This window comes from Saimiri boliviensis, chromosome 1 (genome assembly GCF_048565385.1).
Source record: "Saimiri boliviensis isolate mSaiBol1 chromosome 1, mSaiBol1.pri, whole genome shotgun sequence".
Lineage (NCBI taxonomy): Eukaryota > Metazoa > Chordata > Mammalia > Primates > Cebidae > Saimiri > Saimiri boliviensis.
This window is the reverse complement of record NC_133449.1, coordinates 146,340,288-146,367,624: the sequence shown is the minus strand read 5'-3', so window position 1 is coordinate 146,367,624 and position 27,337 is coordinate 146,340,288. Positions and strand designations below refer to the sequence as shown.

The 27,337-nt window shown below is 46.7% G+C and overlaps 2 protein-coding genes across 6 annotated transcripts in view; one reads left to right on the top strand and one right to left on the bottom strand.

Annotated features, from left to right (window-relative positions):
* AARS1 (alanyl-tRNA synthetase 1) overlaps positions 1–9,831 on the bottom strand; it is a 32,938-nt gene extending 23,107 nt beyond the window's left edge. The window contains exons 1-2 of one of the 3 annotated variants that reach the window (XM_003939919.4): positions 9,690–9,831; positions 3,038–3,202 (exon numbers count right to left, since the gene is read on the bottom strand). In XM_003939919.4, coding sequence (XP_003939968.1) covers positions 3,038–3,181 — 144 coding nt within the window. In that variant the 5' untranslated portion in view covers positions 3,182–3,202; positions 9,690–9,831. Of the gene's footprint in view, positions 1–3,037; positions 3,203–4,185; positions 4,359–9,689 lie in introns of those variants that run through there. The other 2 variants (XM_010350641.2, XM_010350642.2) reach the window with 2 other exon arrangements.
* Positions 9,832–21,574: 11,743 nt separating this feature from the next.
* LOC101044681 (ATP-dependent RNA helicase DDX19B) overlaps positions 21,575–27,337 on the top strand; it is a 32,216-nt gene continuing 26,453 nt past the window's right edge. For all 3 annotated transcript variants that reach the window (XM_039480429.2, XM_074406204.1, XM_039480424.2), the window contains exon 1: positions 21,575–21,773. Coding sequence is in view for 1 of the 3 variants with exons in the window: in XM_039480424.2 (XP_039336358.1) it covers positions 21,717–21,773 (57 nt within the window). In the remaining 2 variants the exon portion in view is untranslated. The remainder of the gene's footprint in view (positions 21,774–27,337) is intronic.

Genomic DNA, 27,337 nt, shown 5'->3' with positions numbered 1-27,337 from the left:
GTCACCCAGGCTGGAGTGCAGTGGCGCGATCTCAGATCAATGCAACCTCCACCTCCCGGGTTCAAGTGATTATCTTTCCTCAGCCTCCCAAGTAGCTGAGATTACAGGCATGCACAGGCAAACCCAGCTAATTTTTTAATTTATAGTAAAGACGTGCTTTCGTCATGTTGGCCAGGCTGTTCTCGAACACTTGACCCCAAGTGATCTGCCCGCCTCAGCCTCCTAAAGTGCTGGGATTATAGGCATGAACCACTGCGCCTGGCCAAAACCACTATACACTTGTGACCACGTAAAACGGAATTAAAATTAGGCTGGGCAAGATGGCTCACGCCTATAATCCCAGCACTTTGGGAGGCAAAGAAGGGAGGATTCCTTTGAGCCCAGGAGTTCAAGACCAGCCTTGGCAACATAGGAGACCCTGTCCCCATTTTTATAAAAATCAAAAAGTAAAATTAACTACCAATACATATAAATATAAATATAAATATATATATATATATTTATTTTTTTTTTTTTGAGACAGAGTCTCACTCTGTTGGCCAAGCTGTAGTGCAGTAGCATGATCTTGGCTCACTGCAACATCCACTTCCGGGGTTCAAATGATTCTCCTGCCTCAGCCTCCCAAGTAGCTGAACTACAGGCACACACCACCATGCCTGCCTAATTTTTTTATTTTTAGTAGAGATGGGGTTTCACTGTGTTGGCCAGGATGGTCTGGAACTCCCGACCTTGTGATCTGCCCACCTTGGCCTCCCAAAGTGCTGGGATTACAGGCTTGACCCACCGCACCCTGCAGTATTTTTTAAAATTAGAAATTCTCAGCCAGGCCCATACCTTTTTTTCTTTCTTTTTTGAGACAAGGCCTCACTCTGTCACCTGGGCTAAAGGGCAGTGGTATGATCTCAGCTCACTGCAACCTCCACCTCCTGGGTTCAAGCGATTCTCCTGCCTCAGCCTCCCGAGTAACTGGGACTGCAAGCACCTGCCACTACGCCCAGCTAATTTTTCATATTTTTCGTAGAGACGGGATTTCACCATGTTGGCCAGGCTGGTCTTAAACTCCTGACCTCGTGATTTGCACGCCTCTGCCTCACAAAGTGCTGCAATTACAAGAGTAAGCCACCATGTCCAGCCAGCCCATAATTTTTTTATGAGACCAAGTCTCACTGTGTTGCCCAAGCTGGCCTGGAATTCCTGGGCTCAAGTGATCCTCCCATCTCAGACTCCTGAGTAAATGTAATTACAGGGGCACTAAGCCCCATTCTTCATAATTTTATAGTTAATATTACATGAGGTAAAATATGTTCCCACTGTTTCTAACTTTCCATTCTAGAAAACACACCTGAGAGAAAAGAAAATGTCAACTTATCCCAGAGTGAGGAGCATCCGAAGGGCTGCAGATGCACCAGGTGAGCAGGGCTCCAAGAGAACCATCACAGGAAGGCCCTGAGAGCACCATGTAGCCTGAACCCCTTCCAGCCACGACAGCCTGGGAAGTACTGTTCACTGTCAAAGACATGCTGACCAACTCCTCTTAACCTTTTTTTCCCCCTCCTTTTTTTTAAAAGACAGGATTTCTCCATGTTAGTCAGGCTGGTATTGAACTCCCGACCTCAGGTGATCTGCCCACCTCAGCCTCCCAAAGTGCTGGGATTACAGGCATGAGCCACCACACCCAGCTCTCTTAACCTTTAATAAACTTGTCATGCTTTCATCATCTCAACAGTTAACCCTTTTCTCTAACAATAAACCTTTCAAATGTCTTTTTCTTTTCTTTTTTGAGACAGGGTCTCACTGTTTCCCAGGCTGGATTACAGTGGCATTGATCAGGGCTCACTGTAGCCTTGACTCCCCAGGCTCAAACGATCGTGCCACCTCAGCCTCCCAAGAAGCTGGGACTTGAGGCATGCACTACCACATCCAGCTAATTTTTTGTATTTTTAGTAGAGACAGGGTTTCACCATGTTGCCTAGGCTAGTCTGGAACTTCTGGACTTAAGTGATCTGTCTGCCTTGGCCTCCCAAGTCTTGTGATTATAGGTGTGAGCCACTGCGCCCAGCCTCAAACATATTTTTAATTCAACCTCCCCAAACAAACCATACTAATAAATTTTCTTTATCAATGGATCCAGAATGGTACCGGTGGTCAAGAAAGCGGTTAGGTGGGCTGGGCATGGTGACTCACACCTGTAATTGTAGCACTTCGGGGAGCAAAAGCAGGAGGACTACTTGAGGCCAGGAGTTCAAGATCAGCCTGAACAACTTGGTGAGACTCTATCTCTGTATATAAATAAAAAAAATAATTTAGGTCAGGCAAGGTGGCTCACGCCTGTTGCCAGCACTTTGGGAGGCTGAGGCGGGTGGATCACCTTAGGTCAGGAGTTCAAGATCAGCTTGGCCAAAATGGTGAAATCTCATGTCTACTAAAAATACAAAAATTAGCCAGGTGTGGTGGCACACGCCTATAGTTCCAGCTACTTAGGAGGCTCAGGCAGGAGAATTGCTTGAACTCGGGAGGCAGAGATTGCAGTGAGCCAAGACTGCGACACTGCACTCCAGTCTAGGTGACAGAGTGCAATTCTGCCTCAAAACAATAAATACAATACTTTAAAAAGCTGGCACGGTAGTGTATGCCTATAGTCCTAACTACTTGGGAGGCTCAGGTATGAGGATCACTTAAGCCCAGGAGTCTGAGGCTACAGCATGCTATGATCATGCACTCCAGCCAGGGTGACAGAGTGAGACCTTCTTCTCTCTAAAATAATGACAGCTAATGTCTGAGTACCTACTATGGGCCAAATACCATGCTAAAACATTTTGTATCCATTACCTTATTCACATCTCATTGAAACCTATAGGCAGGCAATATTATTCCTCATTTTGCAGACAAAAAAACTGAGGTCCACAATATAAAGTTCTACAAGATCACACAGTGAGTGACAGAACTGGAACTGGTCTGACCCCAGGACTATGCTGTTATCTCTGTTCTGCTGCCTCTTATGTGAACAAACAGCCAAGAAAAAATGAAAAACCCTTACCTGGTTCATGCCTGCATTGGCAAAGAGCAGAGTGGGGTCATCCAAAGGGATGGTAGCAGATGAGTGGACATAGGTGTGCTCGTTCCTCTTGAAGAACTCTATAAATCGCTGCCGGATTTCACTTGCTGTTAGAGTCGAGTCCATCTTGAAAGTCACCCCAAAGAACTAATCAAAGAAAAAAAAATGAAGGAAAATTAGGGGAACTGAAAGTCAAAGTAGGCATTACACAACACTCCCAGCTTCTCAAGCCAAATCAAAGCAGGACTCAGGTGAGCTATTTGATCCTAAAACCTCTATGTTGTAATGTCCAAGGCTAAAATCATCATCAAAGCAACACCACAGCAACAGCAGACAGCAGCCCCATTCGTTCTTCCTTCCCGTGCCAACCTTGAGAGTTCAACACGCCAGCACACCAAGCACAGCACTGCTGAATGTTCATTCGTTAAACAAGTATGTATAGAGCATCTGCTCTGTGCCAGGCCCTAGACCAGGAATTAGAAAAAAAGGGGGACAAAGACCCTCACTTTAGTCCAACTGGGGAAGAGGGAGAGAGGCTCAGGAGATCAGGGTTCCAGTTCCAGCTCTAAGTCTTGAGGGAGTCACTTCAACAAAAGGAGGGGTTCATACGAGATCATCTCTAAAGAACCCTTCAACTCTGTGGTAATCTATAAGCCTACAACTGCAAAGTTCCATTATCCCCAAAGCCAGGGTCTCTAGGTTTGGCCTGATGTCTTGGCGAGGCTGCTGTCAGCAGCAGTGGTCCTGGGGATGGGCCTATCTGTACAAGGAACCACCTATACACAGTAGAAATGTACCTAATTCTATGTAGCCTATGTGCCCCAAGAACCCTAAAGGTAAACAGCTGCCTTCCAGTCACCCCCACTGGGGAGTGGGGATGCTGTAGCCCCACTTTGGAGGCACAGCTTACTGGAAGTCAAAGAACAAGAAAATCAGTGGAGAGGGAAACAATCTTAGACTTTCAAAGCTCTTTCAAAGGTAGGGCATAGTGGCTCACACCTGTAATCCCAGCACTCTGGGAGGCTAAGGAAGGAGGACTGCCTGAGCCTAGGAGTTTGAGACCACCCTGAGCAACATAGCAAAACTTTGTACAAATAGTAAAAAACTTAGCCAGGCATGGTGGTGCATACCTGTGGTCCCAGATACTTTGGAGGCTGAGATGGGAGGATTGAGCCCAGTAAGAGTGACATTGCAGTGAGCTGTGATTGTACCACTACACTCCAGCCTGTGGGACAGACTGAGACCTTGTGCCAAAAAAGAAAAACAAAAAAACAGCTGTTTCACAGATATTACAACTTCCCTGAGAAGTAGGTTGGAAAGAACTGACAGGCTTTGGTTAGAGTGCTGATCACTGACATTGTGCTGTAGTGCCATGCAGTGCTGTGTGTCTAGAAAAATGGGAACTATCTCACTCACAATATAATCAAAAAGCCTCTGGAATTCTAGACCCAACTGTAACCTTAATTCACTTTGGTCTGAATTTAGTTCCTTTTCTGTAGAAGAGCAGTATCTAGTCTGGGCACAGTGGCTCACACCTGTAATCCCAACACTTTGGGAGGCCAAGGCAGGCAGATCATGAGGTCAGGAGTTCAAGACCAGCCTGACCAATACAGTAAAACCCTGTCTCTACTAAAAACACACAAAAAATTTGCTGGGCATGGTGGCATATGCCTGTAGTCCCAAATACTCAGGAGGCTGAGGCAGAAGAACTGCTTGAACCTGGGAGGCAGAGGATGCAGAGAGCCAAGACTGTGCCACTGCACTCCAACCTGGGTAACAAAGCGAGACTCTGCCTCAAAAAAAAAAAAAAAAAAAAAGGCAGTATCTACCCTGTCTACTCAACTGAGGCGCTATGAGGATCAAAAGCTATACTGTACGGCCAGGCGCGGTGGCTCAAGCCTGTAATCCCAGCACTTTGGGAGGCCGAGGCGGGTGGATCACAAGGTCAAGAGATCGAGACCAACCTTGGTCAACAAGGTGAAACCCTGTCTCTACTAAAAATACAAAAAATTAGCTGGGCATGGTGGTGCATGCCTGTAATCCCAGCTACTCAGGAGGCTGAGGCAGGAGAATTGCCTGAACCCAGGAGGCGGAGGTTGCGGTGAGCCGAGATCGCGCCATTGCACTCCAGCCTGGGTAACAAGAGCGAAACTCCGTCTAAAAAAAAAAAAAAAAAAAGCTATACTGTATATTTGGACACAATCTGTAAAATGGAAAACCTTAAAGGAACAGAATGGATAACACTACTTTTAAGTTGCTTAGCTGAAAGTTTTCTTTTTTCTGGCTCTGTCCAGGCTGGAATGCAGTGGGACGATCACAGCTCACTACAGCCTCAAAATCCTAGGTTCGAGTGATCCTCCTACCTCAGCCTCCCCAGTAACTGGAACTACAGGTACACACCACCATGCCCAGTTTTTTTTGTTTTGTTTTGTTTTGTTTTGAGATACAGTCTCATTCTGTTGCCTAGGCTGCAGTGCAGAGGCACAATCTCAGCTCATTTGCCGTCTTGACTCTTGGGTAACTTGGATTACAGGCATGTGCCACTACACCCAGCTAATTTTTGTATTTTTAATAGTGATGTTGTTTCACATGTTGGCCAGGCTGGTCTCGAACTCCTGACCTCAGGTGATCTGCCGGTCTCAGTCTCTCAAAGTGCTGGAATTACAGGGGTGAGCCTCCACGCCCAGCTAATTTCTCTTTTTGTTATAGGGGTCTTGCTATGGGGTCTCAAACTCCTGGTCTCAACCTCCTAAGGTGTTGGGATTACAGGCATGAGCCCCGATGCCCAGCCAAAGTCTTTTTTTTATGAGGAAGACACAGTAGACACGTACAGGCTGAGCACAGCAGCTCACGCCTGTAATCTCAGCACTCTGGGAGGCCTAGGTGGGCAGATCACCTGAGGTAGGGAGGTTAAGAGCAGCATGGCCAACCATGGTGTAACCCCGTCTCTACTAAAAATACAAAAATGCAGTGGCTCACACCTGTAATCCCAGCACTTCGGGAGGCCGAGGTGGGTGGATCACGAGGTCAAGAGATCGAGACCATCCTGGTCAACATGGTGAAACCCCGTCTCTAGTAAAATACAAAAAATCAGCTGGGCATGGTGGCATGTGCCTGTAATCCCAGCTACTCAGGAGGCTGAGGCAGGAGAATTGCCTGAACCCAGGAGGCGGAGGTTGTGGTGAGCCAAGATCACGCCATTGCACTCCAGCCTGGGTAACAAGAGTGAAACTCCATCTCAAAAACAAAAACAAAAACAAAAATGAGCCGGGCATGGTGGCAGGCACCTGTAATCTCAGCCACCAGGAGGCTGAAGTGGGAGAACCTCACTTGAACCCAGGAGGCGGAGGCTGCAGTGAGCCAAAATCATGCCACTGCACTCCAGCCTGGGCAACAGAGCAAGACTTTGTGTCAGAAAAAACAAAAACAAAAACAAAACAAAACAGAGAGGTACAAAGTGAACAGGAGATCCGGACTCTCAGGTTTATGTTTAACCATAATTACAATTGATTTATTCACAAATGAATTCGTTACTCAAACAAAACCCCTTTGAGCAAAAAGATGGTGCAACCATAGATAAAGCAAAGAGCTGGCTGAAAGTCTCAGATGGGACTTGGTATCCACAATCAGAGTCAAAGCTGGAGTTTTTGGAAATGTCACTTACGGCTGGGCACAGCGGCTCACACCTGTAATCCCAGCACTTTGGGAGGCTAAGGCAGGTGGATCACTAGCGCAAGAGACTGAGACCATCCTGGCCAAAATGGTGAAACCTCATCTCTACTAAAAATACAAAAATTAGCTGGTCATGGTAGCATGTGCCTGAAGTCCCAGCTAATCGGGAGGCTGAGGCAGGAGAATTGCTTGAACCCAGGAGGCGGAGGCTGCAGTGAACTGAGACTGGGCCATTGCACTCCAGCCTGGCGACCAAGTGAGACTCCGACTCAAAAAAAAAGAAAAATTGTGATACCACATTCTTCCTCATCCCTCATCATGGCTCTCAATGAATATTTTAGCTTTTTGGAGATAGGGTCTTGCTCTGTCACCCAGGCTGAGTGTAGTGGCGCGATCTTGGCTCATTGCAGACTCCACCTCTCTGGCTCAAGTGATCCTCCCACCTCTGTGCCTCCCAAGTGGCTGGGGCTACAGGTGCGTGCCACCATGCCGAGCTAATTTTTTCTATTTTTGTCTAGAGACTGGGTCTCTCCATGTTGCCCAGGCTGGGCTACCCATGAATCTTCACGATGGTGGCAAAAATGAATTTACAGTAGTTCTGACTTTGCAGCAAGTTTCAGCAAGTTCACTGCTCCTCCTCTCAATGGGCTCCAAAGGTAAATAAGCAGCTACTTCCCAAAAGACACATGAATTTCCCATTTTCGCTTACTCATTCACCATAATAAATGTACACTATGTGCCAAGAATCAAACTGAATGAGAGCCTATGTCCTTCCTGGAAAGACCATCATATACAGAATTAACTGCAGCACTGTGTAAAAGAACTGAATATATTAACTATGAGCCTACAAAGGCTGGAACTATTAAAAGCTGTGTCCCATGCAGGGCGCGGTGACTCAAGCCTGTAATCCCAGCACTTTGGGAGGCCGAGGCGGGTGGATCACGAGGTCAAGAGATCGAGACCATCTTGGTCAACATGGTGAAACCCCGTCTCTACTAAAAATACAAAAAAAAATTAGCTGGGCATGGTGGCACATGCCTGTAATCCCAGCTACTCAGGAAGCTGAGTCAGGAGAATTGCCTGAACCCAGGAGGCAGAGGTTGTGATGAGCCGAGATTGCGCCATTGCACTCCAGCCTGGGTAACAAGAGCAAAACTCCGTCTCAAAAAAAAAAAAAAAAGGGCCGGGCGCGGTGGCTCACACCTGTAATCCCAGCACTCTGGGAGGCCAAGGTGGGTGGATCACGAGGTCAAGAGATAGAAACCATCCTGGTCAACATGGTGAAACCCCGTCTCTACTAAAAACACAAAAAAAAAATTAGCTGGGCATGGTGGCACGTGCCTGTAATCCCAGCTACTCGGGAGGCTGAGGCAGGAGAATTGCCTGAACCCAGGAGGCGGAGGTAGAGGTGGGGTTTAGTAGAGACGGGGTTTCACCATGTTGACGTGGATGCTCTGGATCTCTTGACCTCGTGATCCACCCGCCTCGGCCTCCCAAAGTGCTGGGATTACAGGCATGGGTCACTGCACTGGGCTGCCACAGGACCTTTTAACACACCCTTCATGTGCCAGGTAAGCTGTCTGCCTCACTCCTTTCCCTTTTCCTCATACATTTCTCATTTTTCATGTATCAGTTCCAAAGAAATTTATTTGCTGGGCACAGTGGCTGATGCCTGTAAATCCCAGCACTTGGGGCTGAGGCAGGAGGGTTGCTTGAGGCCAGGAATTGAAGACCAGCCTGGGCAACATGGGAACACCTGAGCCTGGGAGGTCAATGATTTTTTTTTCTTTTTTTTTTAATTAGCCAGGTGTGGTGGTAAGCGCCTGCAGATCCAGCTACTTGGGAGGCTGAGTCCAAAGGGTAGATTGAGCACAATAGTTTGAGGCTATAGTGAGCTATGGTCAAACCAAAACACTCCAACCTAGGGAGAGACCCTGACTCAAACAAAAACAAACGCAAAGACACTTACTTACGAAAACCTTCCCCTTCTTGATAAGACTTCCCTTACTTTACTGTCTCACAACCTCAAGTGTTTCCCTTCGTAATTTCCACATACACTTCATGGCTTGTTAAATGTGCACCCATCACACTGTCAGTTCGATCCCAGAAGCAACGAGTGTTCTGGGCTATCCTTTTTTTTCTGAAAGGGAGTCTTGCTCTGTTGCCCAGGCTGGGCGATCTCGGCTCACTGCAACCTTCGCCTCCCGGGTTAGAGCGGTTCTCCTGCCCCAGCCTCCCGAGTAGCTGAGATTACAGGCGTGCGCCACCACACTCGGCTATTTTTTTTTTTTTTTTTTTTTTTTTTGTATTTTTAGCAGAGACCGGGTTTCACCGTGATGGCCAGGCTAATCTCGAACTCCTGACCTCAGGAGATCCGCCCGCCTCGGCCACCTAAAGTGCTGGGATTAAGGCGTGAGCCACCGCGCCCAGCCCTGGGATATTACAGCACATCCTCAGCATCTAATAGTGGTTGCTAAATACATATTTCGTGACCAGGTATACTAAACCTTTAACAGCAAGCTCAGAATTAACTCAAGTGCGTCAAAGCACACAGAACAGCTGAAGATGACGGTCTAGGTAGGCCTGGACTGGCATCAGCTGTTAATTTTAAGAAATGAGGGAATGGCTGGCTCACAGCGGGACTGCACCCAGCTGACCCTTCCTTCCTCCCGTGCTCCCCGCCCCCTCAAGGAGATTAAAACCAAGGGAGATAAAACCTTAGGATGGCAACCGTGACCCTCTCAAGGACTTGGTGCTCAGCAAATCCACCCGAGGCTGTGACACCCTCAGCGCTCCCGGCGCGACAAGGCCACACTGTCCAGTTCCCGCTCCAGCCCCGGCTGGGCTTCTCCAGGCCACGCGGGACCTCGCCCAGGGGCCACCGCTGCTGCCGAACTTTCCCCCCGAGGCCCCGGGCCCAGCCACTCTCCTAGCACCGCAGAGCTCTCCCAGGACCGCCTACCTCTCCTAGGGTCGTCGTCCCCAACTCCTCACTCAGAGACCGCGGGCAAACGCCCGCTCTACCTGCTCCCGCAGACGGGCAGCCGTACCTACCCCAGGCCAACACCAGTCGCAACCCGCTCCACCCTGTCCAATTAAAGCGCGCCAATAGACAGCGCCCCGCCGCACCTTACCTCCTGAGATATTATTGGCCAATATAAATGTCAGTCAAACTGAGGACGAATCCCCTCATTAGTGGGTTCCTAGGAAGGCGGCTCTAAATTGGCTGATGCAATCGCGAGAAAAGATGGGATGGGGTGTGTCACGTGATCGAGTTAGACGCTGTTTCCTGGAGGTCCACTTTTTGGTTTCCAGAGGCGAACTCACAATACCACAAATGGCATAGTTAACAAGGGGAGACGGTAACGTGTTTGGTAGAGGTCACAGATCTTAGTGTAGCTCTGTTTATTTTAGTTGCTGCATGATACACAGCCCTCAAAGATTCTGACGTTGTACCCAATGTTACACTTGTCCTGGGCAGACCTTGAATTTGGTATGGAAGAAATAACTTGAGTAGTTGAGGTACAATTGGATCCGCATCTGGTCCTTGATTTGCCTTTGAAAAAAACAGTTTATATTTATAGGCCTAGGGGGAGAAGGGTGAATATACATACACACACACACACACACACACACACACACACACCAGGCGCAGTGACTCATGCCTGTAATTGCAACACTCTGGGAGGCCAAGGTGGGAGGATCGCCTGAGACCAGCATGGTCAACATAGTGAGACCCTATTACCTAGGCATGGTGGCACATGCTTGTTGTCCCAGGTACTTGGGAGGTTGAGGTGGGAGGATCACTTGAGCCCAGGAAGTTGACGCTGCAGTGAGCCGTGATTGTGACACTTCATTCCCTTGGGTGACAGTAAGACCCTGTCTCAAAAAAATGTATATTTATATATGAAGCATTGTATCAAACATTTCACATGCTTACTTCATTTAATTTTTTTTTTTAAGACACAGTCTCACTCTGTGGCCCAGTCTGGAGTGCATTGGGGTGATCTCAGCCCACTGCAACCTCTGCCTCCTGGGTTCAAGCAATTCTCCTGCCTCAGCCTCCTGAGTAGCCTGGACTACAGGCACATGCCACCACACCCAGCTAATTTTTGTATTTTTAGTAGACACGGGGGTTCACCATGTTGGTCAGGCTGGTCTCAAACTCCTGATTTCATGATCTGCCCAACTTGGCCTCCCAAAGTGCTGGGATTACAGGCGTGAGTCACTGTGCCTCATTTGATTTTTAAACTGTGTATGAAGTCAGCTGGAATGCCCTTTTTACAAAGAAGGAAATTACCTTGCACAAGTTCACACCCAATAGTAAGTTGCAGAGACGATCCAAACCTGTGTCTATTTAACTCCAAAGCCCATGCTCTTAATCACTACACTATTACCTACATCATCTGATATATCCAAATACACAGGTAATAAATTGCGCTGCTGAACATAACTCAGTTACAGACATTGCAGAAAAATATTACTTTTTATGTAAAAGAGCATCCTATACAAAAAGAAGGCCAAGCCCAAAAGCCAGTAAAAACATAAATAATTTAACTTCCCAGTTCACAGCAACTCACTAATAGTAACCATCAAATCTAACATTTGTTGAGCACTTAGTATACAGCAGGCATCAATCTAGGCTTTTAATCATCACAACCTTATAATGAGTTACCATTACTCTCTGCTTTTAAAAGAGTAAAATAAGGCAGAGAGAGGTTAAGTAACGCAGCTGAGGGGAAAAAAAGGAGACACAAGTGTTTATTCTGATCCACAGTGCCCTAAATAGCATATATTTAGCCTGAACAATCTGGGAAATTAGACTACTATGCCACCACAACTGAAATAGCCAAAAGATATGTACAAATTGCAGGGCGCGGTGGCTCAAGCCTGTAATCCCAGCGCTTTGGGAGGCCGAGGCGGGTGGATCACGAGGTCAAGAGATCGAGACCATCCTGGTCAACATGGTGAAACCCCGTCTCTACTAAAAATACAAAAAATCATCTGGGCATGGTGGTGAGTGCCTGTAATCCCAGCTACTCAGGAGGCTGAGGCAGGAGAATTGCCTGAACCCAGGAGGCAGAGGTTGCGGTGAGCCGAGATCGCGCCATTGCTACAAATTGTACTTTCAAAATAAAATAATACAGGTTGTAATCCCAATAATTTAGTTCTGCTGCCAGAGTTGTTGCCACTAGGATAGTACCTTCACTAATAAAATACTTATAAAGAAATTTAAAAGATTTTTTATTTTCCATTAACAGAGATTGTAGACCAGCACAGAGGCTAACACCTGTAATCTCAATACTTTGGGAGGCCAAGGCAGGAGGTTCAGTTGAGGCCAAGAGTGTGAAACTAACCTAGGCAACATAGGGAGACTGTACAAAAAAAAATGTTTTTAATAAGCTAGTGGAATTCACCTGTAGTCCCAGCTACTCAGGAGGCTGAGACAGAAGAATGGCTTGGAGACCAGAAGCTGAAGCCTTCAGTGAGCTATGATCTCACGACTGCACTCCAGCCTGGCAACAAAGGAAGACCCTTGTCTCTTTTTTCTTTTTTTTTTTTTTTTGATATAGAGTTTTGCTCTTGTTGCCCAGGATAAAGTGCAATGGCGCAATCTCAGCTCACTGCAACCTTCACATCCCGGTTGAAGCAGTTCTCCTGCCTCAGCCTCCTGAGTAGCTGGGATTACAGGCACACGCCACCATGCCCAGCTAATTTTTTTTTTGTATTTTTTTGTATTTTTAGTATAGACAGCATTTCACCATGTTGGCCAGGCTGGTCTTGAACTCCTGACCTCAGGTGATCTGCCTGCCTCGGCCTCCCAAAGTGCTGGGATTACAGATGCAATCCACTGCGCCCAGCCCCCTTGTCTCTTTAAGAGAGAGAGAGAGAGAGAGAGAGAGAGAGAGAGAGAGGAATTGTAATGGAGGCCCAAAAGTCTCATTCTTCTATAATTATCTAATGATATTTTTCTGTGATATGTTTCTCTTGTAGATGTCAACTATATGCTAGAAAGAAAGCTTAGTGCAATGTGCAAATTATATATTTTAGGGAACTACTAGAAAGTTCTTGATTTATTCTAGGCTAAGCAAATAGGCCTGTAGGTGGAAGTGAGCAATATGCACATGACTTGCTCTCCAGTACAGCATTTGTTGAACTTCATTTTGGGGCATGAGAAAGATAACAAAAGGACTCAAGATAATACAACAGCTGTGATAGCACCACTACACTCCAGCCAGGGCAGCAGAGTAAAACCTCAGCTTAAAAACAACAACAAACATAAATAGGCATGATGGCTTATGCCTTTAATCGTGACACTTTGGGAGTCTGAGGTGGGTGGATGGCTTGAGCCTAGGAGTTTGAGATTATCTGAGCAACATGGCGAAACTAAATCTCTACAAAAAAAATACAAAAATTAGCTGGGCATGGTGGCATGCATCTGTAGTCCCAGCTATTCAAGAGGCTGAGGTGGGAGGATCGCTTGAGCCAGGGAAGTAGAGGCTTCAGTGAGCCATGATTGTGCCACTGCACTCCAGCCTAGGTGACAGAATGAGATGCTATCTCAACTAAAAAAAAAAAAAGGAAGAAACAGAAAGAAATGAAAGAACTACAAGGAACATAGCTTCGGATGGATGCCGCTCTAGACTCTTACCTGTCCCAAGGCATCTTAGCTACTTTTAGCATGTATAAAATGGGCTTACAATGCTCACTTACTCAGTGCTAAGTCAAATGGGGATGGCTAAATTTTTAAGGGCCTCTAAAGGAACATTTTAATTGAGCTTATTATTATTATTATTTGGCCTAATGTACTTTTCAGACCATAAGACTCTATAGGAATCACCTAGGATCTTAAAATGCTGCTAAATTGAATAGGTCTGGGGTAGGGCCTGAGAGCCTGCATTTTTTTTTTTTTTTTTTTTTTTTTTTTTTTTTTTTTTTTTTTTGAGACGGAGTTTCGCTCTTGTTACCCAGGCTGGAGTGCAATGGCTCGATCTCGGCTCACCGCAACCTCCGCCTCCTGGGTTCAGGCAATTCTCCTGCCTCAGCCTCCCGAGTAGCTGGGATTACAGGCACGTGCCACCATGCCCAGCTAATTTTTTGTATTTTTAGTAGAGACGGGGTTTCACTATGTTGACCGGGATGGTCTCGATTTCTCGACCTCGTGATCCACCCGCCTCGGCCTCCCAAAGTGCTGGGATTACAGGCTTGAGCCACCGCGCCCGGCCGAGCCTGCATTTTTAATAGGCTTCAGGTGATATCTATGCCGCTGAGAGATTACACTTGGAATACCAAGGGTCTAAATTAGAGGATGTGTATCTGCACCTATTTGTTCAGTACAAACATTTTATTTTTATTTTTTTTATTTTTGAGGCGGAGTTGACCAGGATGGTCTCGATCTCTTGACCTCGTGATCCACCCGCCTCGGCCTCCCAAAGTGCTGGGATTACAGGCTTGAGCCACCGCGCCCGGCTTCAGTACAAACATTTTAAAAGGTTTGACCTATCTGGGAGATGCTAATGTCTCATTATCCTGCTTTAGCCTCTCGAGTAGCTGGGATTACAGGTATGCACCAAATGACCACTATGCGTTAGTCACTAAAGATCAAGATTAAGGAAGGCAGCCACTGCCCTGACCTCACGGAGTTCCCAGTCTCACCAGGAAGCCAGACACTGAGCAGGAAGGAAAGCCCTCTGCCAAAGGCTTGCGCTGGTCTTTGGCGCCAAGCGTCCCTGGGGCGCATGCCTGAGCTCTGTACCGTCCCCTCAGCTGATTGGCTGACAGGATTTCCAGGCCTCAGCCCATGAGGCTCGGTCTTGGACAGAGCCAAGAGCGGCAGTTGATGGAGCGCAACCGCTATACTGAGCCGCGATGGCCGATGGCCGGGGCTGCGGGCAGTGTCCGAGGTAGTGCCGTGCAGCAGTTTTCCATCACCCTGCCTGTGGGCGACGTGAGTATCTGCGAGGGTAGAAGAGAGACACTTTCACCCCAGATTTAGGCGTCTTCCTCGCCCCTACTCCTGGGGAGAGGAATACTACTACTATTTATCGAGGCTTCGGTCCAAGGTTTTAGCCTTGTGATCTAGAATCCTCCAACTGTAAAGTGGGTACTTCCTGTGATTTCGGGGGAAACTAAGACTGCCTAGATTCACGTGGGAGTAAATGCAGGGTGCTGAATTCAAATCCAGACGCTCTTACTCCCCGAACACTCTTCTCTTCACACCTACTTTGGAAACTAGGTACCTTCTTAGCCGGAGTTTGTGTTTGTCTCTGTCTCTCTCTCTCTTTTTTTTCTTTTAAACTGATTCTCACTCTATCGCCCAGGCTGGAGTGCAGTGGCACGATGTCAGCTCTCTGCTTCCCGGGTTCCAGCAATTCTGCCTCTGCCTCCTGAGTTGCTGGGATTCCAGGGATGCGCCACCACGACTGGCTAATTTTTGCATTTTTAGTACAGACGAGTTTTCATCATGTTGACCAGGCTGGTCTGGAACTCCTGACCTCAAGTGATCCACCCACCTAGGCCTCCCAGTGTGCTGGGATTACAAGCGTGAGCCACCATGCCTGGCTTTTAGCGGGAGTCTTACAATTGGGGGTGAATTTAGGAGAGTCTAGAACCCCAATGCTATTTTTGAGTTTTTTGTTTTGTTTTGAGACAGGCTGGAGTGTGGTGGCACAATCACTACTCTCCACAGCCTTGAACTCCTGGGCTCAAGCGATCTTCCCACCTCAGCCTCAGGAGTAGCTGGGACTACAGGCTCATGCCACCATGCCCAGCTACTTAATTTTTTTTTTTTTAAGTAGAGACAGGGGTCTCCCTATGTTGCCCAAGCTTGCATATTTATTTAATAGAAGAAAAAACACATGCTAAACGCATGTACAGGAAGGATAAACACCAAATTTAGGATAGCTGCTGTCTTCGTGGGATGAGTATACAGAGGTCGTCAATTGAACCTTAGTAATTTTATTTAAGTTTTGAGGAGGGAATCTAAGTATTTATTATATTATTCCCTTTCTTGTTTGTCTGAAATACATTTTTAAAAGGAAAACATGGAGCCAAGCACAAATGCACACATCTGGAGTCCCAGCTACTTGGTATGCAGAGGCAAGAAGACCTCTTAGGCCCACAAGTTCAAGGATATAGTGTATGCTGTAATTGTGCCTGTGAATAGCCACTAAACTCAAGCCTGGGCAGCATTGCAAGACCCTGTCTCTAATTTAAAAATAGAAAAAAGAAACATGCATATGGAAAATAATTTCAGAGGATAAAGTGTACTCAATCCACCCCCACCCTTCTAGAGTGCCTTATCAGGGGCAGTCACATCAGTTTTGCCTGTATCTTACGAATTTTTTTTTTTTTTTGAGATGGAGTCTCACTCTGTCGCCCAGGGTGGTGTGCAGTGGTGCGATCTCGGCTCACTGCAACCTCTGCCTCCTGGGTCCAAGCAGTTCTCTGCCTCAGTCTTCTGAGTAGCTGAGATTACAGGTGCCTGCCATTACACCTGGCTAATTTTTGTATTTTTAGTAGAGATGGGGTTTCGCCATCTTGGCCAGGCTGGTCTTGAACTCCTGACCTTGTGATCCACCCCCTCGGCTTCCCAAAGTGCTGAGATACAGGTGTGAACCACCACACCCGACCACATTTTTTTCTTTAAAAAGAGAGGGAATGGTTTCACTATGTTGCCCAGGCTGGCTTCGAATTCCTGAGCTCAGGCGATCCTCCAGACCCCAGCTTCCAGAGACTGAAGACACAGGCTACTGCTCCTGTCTTCTTAGGCATTTTCTCTAGTGCTTAGAAGCATATATGGGAGTTTGGGGACTTTTTGGGGTGGGGGTTCCTGTTTGTTTTGCACAAGCGAACCTTGGTATGCAGAGGCAGGAAGACCTCTTAAGCCCACAAGTTCAAGGATATAGTGTATGCTGTAATCCTGCACCTTGGGTGATGAAATTTTTGACCTCATTAAAATGTTTTGGAAACTTCATTAACCTCTAGCCCTGTGAAACAATATAATTTATCTGGCAAAATATCCCTAGTGTTGCTTCTGAATTGATGAGATGTAGGTCATGGCTACCCAGGTCGTGTTTGCCTTTTTCTTTTTAGCACATCCTCCTGTGTCAAAAACAAAAAACATGGCCAGGTGCAGTGGCTCACGCCTGTAATCCCAGCACTTTGAGAGGTCAAGGTGGGTGGATCTCTTGAGATCAGGAGTTTGAGACCAGCCTGGCCAACATGGTGAAACCCCGACTCTACTAAAAATACAAAATAGGCAGGTGTAGTAGCACACACCTCTAGTCATAGCTACTTGGGAGGCTGAGGCAGGAGAATCCCTTGAACCCAGGAGGCAGAGGTTGCAGTGAGCCAAAATTGCGCCACTGCTCTCCAGCCTGGGCAACAGAGTGAGACTGTCTCAAAAACAAACAAAAAAACCAAAAACCTCTTCTGCAGTTAAAACTGTGAGCAAGGACTAGGCGCGGTGGCTCAAGCCTGTAATCCCAGCACTTTGGGAGGCCGAGGCGGGTGGATCACGAGGTCAAGAGATCGAGACCATCCTGGTCAACATGGTGAAACCCCGTCTCTACTAAAAATACAAAAAAATCAGCTGGGCATGGTGGTGCATGCCTATAATCCCAGCTACTCAGGAGGCTGAGGCAGGAGAATTGCCTGAACCCAGGAGGCGGAGGTTGCGGTGAGCCGAGATCATGTCATTGCACTCCAGCCTGGGTAACAAGAGCGAAACTCCGTCTCAAAAAACAAAACAAAACAAAACTGTGAGCATGCAGGAAAAAAGAATCATAGCAAGTAGAGTGTTCTCTGGAACTGCTTTACCCTTTTTCAAAACGTTTTTACTCCTACACTACAGGTAAAATTCCACAGATAATCCACCATAGCTTAATTTTTTTTGTATTTATTTATTTATTTATTTATTTATTTATTTATTTTTATTTTTTTTTTTTTTGAGACGGAGTTTCGCTCTTGTTACCCAGGCTGGAGTGCAATGGCGCGATCTCGGCTCACCGCAACCTCCGCCTCCTGGGTTCAGGCAATTCTCCTGCCTCAGCCTCCTGAGTAGCTGGGATTACAGGCACGCGCCACCACGCCCAGCTAGTTTTTTGTATTTTTAGTAGAGACGGGGTTTCACCATGTTGACCAGGATGGTCTTGATCTCTCGACCTCGTGATCCACCCACCTCGGCCTCCCAAAGTGCTGGGATTACAGGCGTGAGCCACCGCGCCCGGCCTGTATTTATTTATTTGAGATGAAGTCTTGCTCTGTCGCTGGACTGGAGTGCAGTTGTGCAATCTCGGCTCACTGCAACCTCTGCCTCCCAGGTTCAAGAGATTCTCTTGCCTCAGCCTCCCCAGTAGCTGGGTCTACAGGTGTGCGTGACCACACTTGGCTATTTTTTCTATTTTTAGTAAAGATGGCATTTTATTTTTATTTATTTTTTAAGACGGGGTTTCACCATATAGGTCAGGCTGGTCTTGAACTCCCAACCTCAAGTGATCCGCCCGCCTTGGCCTCCGAAGTGCTTGGATTACAGGCGTGAGCCACCGCGCCCAGCCAAGATGGCGTTTTACCATGTTGGCCAGAATGGTCTTGATCTCCTGACCTCATGATCTGCCCACCTTGGCCTCCTAAAGTGGCGGGATTACAGACATGAGCCACTGCACCTAGTCTATTTATTTTATTTTATTTTTAAACAGAGTTTCATTCTTGTTGCCCAGGCTGGAGTGTAATGGTGCGATCTCATCTCACTGCAACCTCTGCCTCCCGAGTTCAAGTGATTATCCTGCCTCAGCCTCTCGAGTAGCTGGGATTACAGGTGTGCACTACCATGCCCAGCTAATATCTATATTTTTAGTAGAGATGGGGTTTTATCTAGCTGGCCAAGCTGGTCTCCGAATAGCTGGGATTACAGGTATGCACCACCACACCTGTCTCATTTTTATGTTTTAGTAGAGATGGGGCTTCACCATGTTGGCCAAGCCTGTCTGGAACTCCTGACCTCAGGTGATCCACCCATCTCGGCCTCCCAAAGTGCTGTAATTACTGATGTGAGCCACTGTGCCCAGGCTCATGGCTTGAAATTAACTTATTGTTGTGTAATATGGGCAAAATGAAAGAGGTTGGGACTTAATTTTTTTCAGATTGTAGGAAACTGTGTAGTTTCTAGGGAAGTAACAAGGGAAGAGAAGCTTGTTTGATTCTAGTTAGGAGAAAGCAATTGTTTCACTTAATCCTTATTTTACATCTACTAAAAGCCCAGGACATATTTTCCTATTTGTTTGTTTATGAGGCAGAGTCTCACTCTGTTGCCCAGGCTGGAGAGCAGTGGCACAAACACTGCTAAGTGCAGCCTCAACCTCCTGGTCTCAAATGATCCTCCCACTTAAGCCTCCCAAGTAGCTGGAACTACAGGCATGTGCCACCACACCTGGCTAATTTTTAAATTTTTCTTGTGTAGGAATAAAGCCTTGCTATGTTGACCAGATTGTTTTCAAATTCCTGGACTCAAGCACTCCTCCCACCTCCACCTCCCAAAGTGCTGGGATTACATATGTGAGCCACTGTGCCTGGCCAATCCTGGCACTTTGGGAGGTGGAGGTGGGAGAATCACTTGCACCCAAGAGTTCGAGACAACCTGGACAACATAGCAAGACTTGGTTCTATCTTAAAACAACAAAACGAGGCCAGGCTCCGTGGCTCACACCTGTAATCCCAGCACTTTGGAAGGCCAAGGTGGGCGTCCCACCCATGCCCAGGACCATGGCCACTGACTCATGGGTCAGGAGATCGAGACCATCCTAGCCAACATGGTGAAACTCTGTCTCTACTGAAAATACAAAAATTAGCTGGACGTGGTGGCATGCACTTGTAAGCCCAGCTACTTGGGAGGGTGAGGCAGGAGAACTGCTTGAACCTGGGACATGGAGGTTGCAGTGAGCTGAGATGGAGCCACTGCACTCCAGCCTGGCAAAAGAGCAAGACTATGTCTCAAAAAAACAAAACAAGGCCGTGCGCGGTGGCTCAAGCCTGTAATCCCAGCACTTTGGGAGGCCGAGGCGGGTGGATCACGAGGTCGAGAAATTGAGACCATCCTGGTCAACATGGTGAAACCCTGTCTCTACTAAAAATACAAAAAACTAGCTGGGCGTGGTGGCGCGTGCCTGTAATCCCAGTTACTCAGGAGGCTGAGGCAGGAGAATTGCCTGAACCCAAGAGGCGGAGGTTGCGGTGAGCCGAGATCGCGCCATTGCACTCCAGCCTGGGTAACAAGAGCGAAACTCCGTCTCAAAAAACAAAACAAAACAAACAAAACAAAAAACCCACCCAAGTGCTGAGATTACAGGTGTGAGCAACCACACCTACCTCTATTTAATAATTTTACTATTTTAATTTAATATTTTATTTTTTGGAGACAGGGTTTCGCTCTGTCATCCAGGCTAGAGTGCAGTGGTACTATTGTAAGGCCAGTTGCCTCGCTGGGAGCCGGATGGACAATACCCACCCCTCTCCATGTCTGATAACAGCGTTATCATTCCAGACGCCTTACTCAGCATCTGGCGTCTCCATGTGGGCTCCCCTCACCCACTTCTGCATTCTGCTTCCATATCTATATCCAGCACTGGACTATGCACTCTCAGCACTAAACTATGCATTTGAACCCGCCAAAATTTTAAGAGAATCCCGCCATGCCTTACCCAATGGCAGCTTGCTTCATACGTCCTTAGCCAGCCCACCCCCAATAAGTCCCACCTCCCTACCTATAGGTCCGGGCCCTGTTTCCCTACAACTAATGAAATTGCCTATACTTTGTTTCCCCAATATCCAATCAATCACCTCTAACCCTTGTAAAACCTCCTGCCCTGAGAAGTTAAGTGCGACTTCTCTGGCCCCATCCCGGACCATAGAACCTCGCCCGGGAGCTGAATAAATTGGATTTTCATTTTAATATACTGGCCTCAGTTTCCTCATTTCGACTCAGCAATATACCTTACAACTATCATGGCTCACTGCAGCCTTGACCTACCGGGCTCAAGTGATGCTTCCACCTCGGCCTCAAAAAGTTCTGGGATTACATGCATGAGCCACCACATCTGGCTGTTTTCTTCCTTTTTAACATGCTCCCGATTATACAACCCTTACATAGGAGAATTGCAGTTCCTCTTCTTGGGATACCAATTTATGAATGCAGTTGCAATTTTGTTACATGTATAAGACTGCATCGTGGTCAACTCAGGTGAGCTGAGATTCTAACACAGGCCAGTTAGCTCTAAAAGTCATGCATTTACTCCTTAGACTGCTCTGCTTTGCCCTTTTCATCCCTGGCTCTTGTCGATTCTCCCAGGAGCTGTGTCTTTGCAGTTCCACAGCCCTCCTTGCTCTTTCTTGTCTCTGATGCTCTACTGGAACACTTTGCCCTGGCACCTTCCTTGAGTATTTTCAAAACTAAATTCCTGTAAGCGGTCTTGCTACATTGTCAGTGGGACAGGCTTTTAACCAAATGGCTTGTTTGACAGGGCTGATTGCCAACACTTGGACATTTTAAATTACCAATGTGAAAATCAGGGACATAGCTCTCTGCTTGTTTTGCTTCTGGTGACTATCGGTAATGGTTTTCTGTTTTGAGGTATTTAATCTGCGGTAGTGCCTTCTCTGCCACTGTGTTGGGCGGGAATCTGATTTTGTTCTTTGGTTAGAGAGCCAAGTTGACCAGAGGTTAGGCATTTTAGGATATCTAACTCAATAGGAAAGCCTGCCCTGCCCGCGGCTGAGGGGTACGCGTCTGAGGGTGACAGAGCAACAGCCCAAAGCGGGCAAGGGGTGGCCGAAAAGGAGCGGCCTCCGACGTCACTGTTGTGCGCCACTTCCGGTCTGGAGCTTTGTAGCGGGGCTGGAGCAGAGCCTGCTGTGAACCCCTGAAACCTCCCATCAGCACACCGTACCATCCCTCGAATCCGCCAGCCCGAGCGTCCCACCCGCGCCCGGGACCATGGCCACTGACTCCTGGGCCCTGGCGGTCGACGAGCAGGAAGCGGCAGCCGAGTCGGTGAGTTGGCTTCGGCCCTGAAAGGATCAAGGGACTAGTTCTGGCTATTTGATCCCTGGGAAAGGATGCTTCCTAGGTTGATTAGAGCCAGATGAGGTGGTGGGAGGATAGGGATGGAGCCCGGACCCAGAGCTGGCTTTGTTTACGCAGCCGCCTCCGCCTATCGCTAAGTGCAGGTGAGTGCTCCGCCTATCGCCTAAGTGCAGGTGAGTGCTCCTATCGCTAAAGTGGTCAGCCGCCTGTCAGTCTTCCTGGAACCAGGAATGATCATAGTTTACACTCATCACCCTAGATTGTGTTTTGTTTGTTTGCTTTTAATTGAAATAAAACATGGTCTTGCTAGGTTGCCCAGGCTGGTCTGGAACTCCTGGCCTCAGGCAATCTTCCTGCCGCTGCCTTTCAAAGCATGGGGATTACAGGCTGAGCCACCGCTCCAGGCTGCCCTGGTTTGTAATAGCCATTTTAGGTGTCATTTTCCAGCTCTGCATTCAGAGCTTCTTTGGCTTAGGGACCATATCTTTGCTCATAGTTGTGTGCTTGCACAGTGAAGAATGATGGACCCAGTAGGTCTGGCAGTCAGCAAATCCTTTTCTCACCTGCTTCACTTTGTTCTTTTTTCTGGCCATAACACCTGGTAAGCAAGATATGTATTAAACACTACTGCATAGAATTAATTTCTCCCAAGGAAACATTTTAAATTTTAGTAGGCTTTGAACCTACTTCTGTTAGTACTTATTTCTATGACTTCCTCAAGAATGAGAACTTTGTCTTTTATTTTTTAGAGCTGATTAAAAAGAAAGTTGTATATACACATCATTTAAAGGCCAAGTGATATATATATATTTTTTTGAGACGGAGTTTTGCTCTTGTTACCCAGGCTGGAGTGCAATGGCGCGATCTCAGCTCACCGCAACCTCCACCTCTCGGGTTCAGGCAATTCTCCTGCCTCAGCCTCCTGAGTGGCTGGGATTACAGGCATGCACCACCATGCCCAGCTAATTTTTTGTATTTTTAGTAGAGACGGGGTTTCACCATGTTGACCAGGATGGTCTCGATCTCTCGACCTCGTGATCCACCCGCCTTGGCCTCCCAAAGTGCTGGGATTACAGGCTTGAGCCACCGCGCCTGGCCTAGGTCAAGTGATTTTAAAAACAATGGTTCCTGCCATTTTTCTCCTCCCCAGAGGCAACTCCTTATTTTTGGAGACAGGGTCACACTGTGTTGCTCAGGCTGGGGTGCAGTGGAGTGATCTTGGCTCACTACAATCTCTGCCTCCTGGGCTCAAGCCATCTTCCCACCTCAGCCTCCTGTGTAACTGGGACTGCAGGCATGTACCACTATGCCTAATTTTTGTGTTTTTTTTTGTTTGTTTGTTTTGGTAGAGATGGGGTCTTCCCATGTTGCCCAGGCTGGTCTCGACCTCCTGGGTGCAAGTGATCCACGTACCTCAGCTTCCCAAAGTACTGGAATTAGAGGTGTGAGCCACCATGCCTGGCCTCTTTTTTTTTTTTTCTTTCTTCATATATATTTTTTGAGAGAGCATCTGACTCTGTCACCCAGGCTGGAGTGTATTAGCACAATCTTTTACTAACTAAAACCTTAGCCTCTCAGGCTCAAGTGATCCTCCCACTTCAGCCTCCTGAGTAGCCAGGACTACAAGCATGTGCCACCATGCGCAGCTAACTTTTTAATTTTTTTTTTTTTTTTTTTTTTTTTTTTTTTTTTTTTTGAGACGGAGTTTCGCTCTTGTTACCCAGGCTGGAGTGCAATGGCGCGATCTCGGCTCACCGCAACCTCCGCCTCCTGGGCTCAGGCAATTCTCCTGCCTCAGCCTCCTGAGTAGCTGGGATTACAGGCACGTGCCACCATGCCCAGCTAATTTTTTGTATCTTTAGTAGAGACGGGGTTTCACCATGTTGACCAGGATGGTCTCGATCTCTCGACCTCGTGATCCACCCGCCTCAGCCTCCCAAAGTGCTGGGATTACAGGCTTGAGCCACCGCGCCCGGCTAGCTTTTTAATTTTTTGTGAAGATTAGGTCTCACTATATTACCCAGGTTGGTCTCGACCTCCTGGGCTCAAGCCAATGACCTTGGCCTCCGAGTGTTGGGATTACATGTGTGAGCCACTTCACCTGGACTTTTACTTTTCTATAATATTTATTTTACTTGGAGTTTTTTTTTTTTTCAGTCTCACTCTGTAGCCCAGGCCGGGGTACAGTGAGTAGGTTGAAAATTATTTTCTTGCCAAATTTTAAAAGTACTGTTCCATTGCCTTCTAGATTTCTGTATTTGTTGTTGCAATGTTTGAGATATTCCTGATTCTTGATATGACTTGTTTTCCCCTTTCTAATTTTGGAGAATCTTCTGTTTGTCTTAAATATTCAGAAAATTCATGGTGACATGTCCTGGTATGGGTGTATTTTCATCCATATTACTGGCCCCTGAGTGTGGGTACTTTCAATCTGAGAAACTCTTATTCTTCAGTTATGAGAACTTTCCTTGAATAATTACATTGTTGATTTCTTCTCCTTTTGTTTTTTCTTAATTCCCTCTTTTCCAGAGCTTGCTCGCTTTCTCTCTCTCTTTTTTTTTTTTTTTTTTTTTTAAGACAGGATCTCTCTGTGTTGCCCAGTCTGGAATGCAGTAGCTATTCACAGGCACAATCATAGTGTACTACAACCTTGAACTCCTGGGCTCAAGGGATCCTCCTGCCTTAGCCTCCCTATTAGCTGGGACTCCTGGTGCGTACCACTGCATGGCTTTTCCCAGAACTCTAATTAGATGAATATTGGATCTGTTGGATTGGCCCTTTAATTTTTTTTTTTTTGCGGGGGGGATGAAGTTTCACTCTTGTACCCCAGGCTGGAGTGCAAAGGCTTGATCTTGGCTCACTGCAACCTCTGCCTCTTGAGTTCAAGTGATTCTCCTGCCTCAGCCTCCCGAGTAGCTGGGATTACAGGCATGCACCACCATGCCCAGCTAATTTTTGTATTTTCAGTATAGATGGGGTTTAACCATGTTGGCCAGGCTGGTCTCAAACTCCTGACCTCAAGTGACCAGCCTACCTTGGCCTCCCAAAGTGCTAGGATTACAGGCATGAGGCACTGTGCCCAGCCAGCCCTTTAACTTTTAAAAAGTCAGCCTTATGGAGGTATAATTTACATAGAGTAAAATTAAACTTTGTTAGTTAACAGTTGTGTGTGTGTGTGTGTGTATATATATACACACACACATATATATATGTACACACACACACACACATATATATATATATATACATATATATATATATATATATTTTTTTTTTTTTTTCCTGAGACGGAGTTTTGCTCTTGTTACCCAGGCTGGAGTGCAATGGCGCGATCTCGGCTGACCGCAACCTCCGCCTCCTGGGTTCAGGCAATTCTCCTGCCTCAGCCTCCTGAGTAGCTTGGATTACAGGCATATGCTACCATGCCCAGCTACTTTTTTTGTATTTTTAGTAGAGACGGGGTTTCACCATGTTGACCAGGATGGTCTCGATCTCTTGACCTTGTGATCCACCCGCCTCGGCCTCCCAAAGTGCTGGGATTACAGGCTTGAGCCACCGCGCCCGGTTTTTTTTTTTTTTTGAGACGGAGTTTTGCTCTTGTCACCCAGGCTGGAGTGCAATGGCACAATCTTGGCTCACCATAACCTCCACCTCCTGGGTTCAGGCAATTCTCCTGACTCAGCCTCCTGAGTAGCTGGGATTACAGGCATGTGCCACCATGCCCAGCTAATTTTTTTTTCTATTTTTAGTAGAGACGGGGTTTGACCATGTTGACCAGGATGGTCTCGATCTCTTGACCTCGTGATCCACCCGCCTCGGCCTCCCAAAGTGCTGGGATTACAGGCTTGAGCCACCGTGCCCGGCAACAGTTGTATATATTTTGACAAAAGCATACAGTGCTGTAACCACCACCACAGTTAACACATAAATCATCTCTACAAGGAACTACAACTTCTAGTTCGCTCCCACTTTTCACCCTTCTCTGGCAACTGCTGATATGTTTTCTGTCATTATAATTTTGCCTTTTCCAAGATGTCATAAAATGGAATCATATCATATGTAACCTTTTGAAAAGTCTGGCTGCTTCCACTTAGTAGTATAGATTTGGAATTCAACCAAGTTGCCTGTATTGTAATCTTTTGCTTTTTATTGCTGAGTAGAGTTCCATTGTGGATACACGGTTTGCTTATTCTTCTGTTGATGGCCTCTCGGGTATTTTTTGGTCTGAGACAATTATGAAGAAAGTTACTCTATAAATTAAGGTACAGATTTTTGTATGGACATATGTTAACATTTCTCTTGGGTACAGTCAATACAGAAAAGTAGGATTTACTGGGTTATGTGGTGTGTAACTTTATAAATTATATGCAAAACTGTTTTCCAAAGTGTACCATTTTGCATTCCCAATAGCAGTGGATGAGAGCTTCAACTGCCCCACATGCTTCCCTGTACAGTATTGTCATAGTTTCCTTCACTCTAATAGGTACATGATGGTGCCTCACTGTGGTTTGGTTTTTTTTTTTTTGAGACAGAGTTTCGCTTTTGTTACCCAGGCTGGAGTGCAATGGCGCGATCTTGGCTCACCGCAACCTCCGCCTCCTGGGTTCAGGCAATTCTCCTGCCTCAGCCTCCTGAGTAGCCGGATTACAGGCATGTGCCACCATGCCCAGCTACTTTTTTGTATTTTTAGTAAGGACGGGGTTTCACCATGTTGACCAGGATGGTCTCGATCCCTTGACCCTGTGATCCACCCGCCTCGGCCTCCCAAAGTGCTGGGATTACAGGCTTGAGCCACCGCGCCTGGCCCTCATTGTGGTTTTAACTTACATATCTCCCTAATGACTAATGATGTTGAAAATCTTTTCATATGCTTATTTGCCATCTGTGTAACTTCTTTGAAGTGGCTTTTCAAGTCTTTTGCCCATTTTTAAAGTAGGATTGTAAAATAAAAAAAATAAAAATAAAAAAGTAGGATTTTTTTTTTTTTAGTTGGGAAGGTTCTTTATATATTTTGGATAGAAGTTCTTCTTTTTTTTTTTTGGAGACAGGGTCTCACTTTGTCACCGAGGCTAGAGTGCAGTGGCTCGATCTTGGCTCACTGAAACCTCCACCTCCTGGGCTCAAGGGATCCTCCAACCCAGCCACCAGAGAACTGAGACCACAGGCATGCGCCACCTCTGGCTAATGTTTGTATTTTTTGTAAAGACAGGGTTTTGCCATGTTGCCCAGGCTGGTCTTGAACTCCTGGGTTCAAGCAATCCTCCCACCTTGGCCTCCCAGAGTGCTGGAATGGATAACAAGCATGATAAATACTTTATCAGATATGTTTTGCATATATTCTTCCAAACTACAACTTGTCTTTTTTCAACAGTACTTTTCAAATAATAGACATTTTCAATTTTGATTAACCTAATTTGTCAATTTTTAAATGATTAATTCTTTTTGTGTTCCAAGATATACACCTTATCGAAGGCCACAAAGATCTCCTGTGTTCTCTGGACGTCTTATAGTTTTAAATTTTACATTTATGT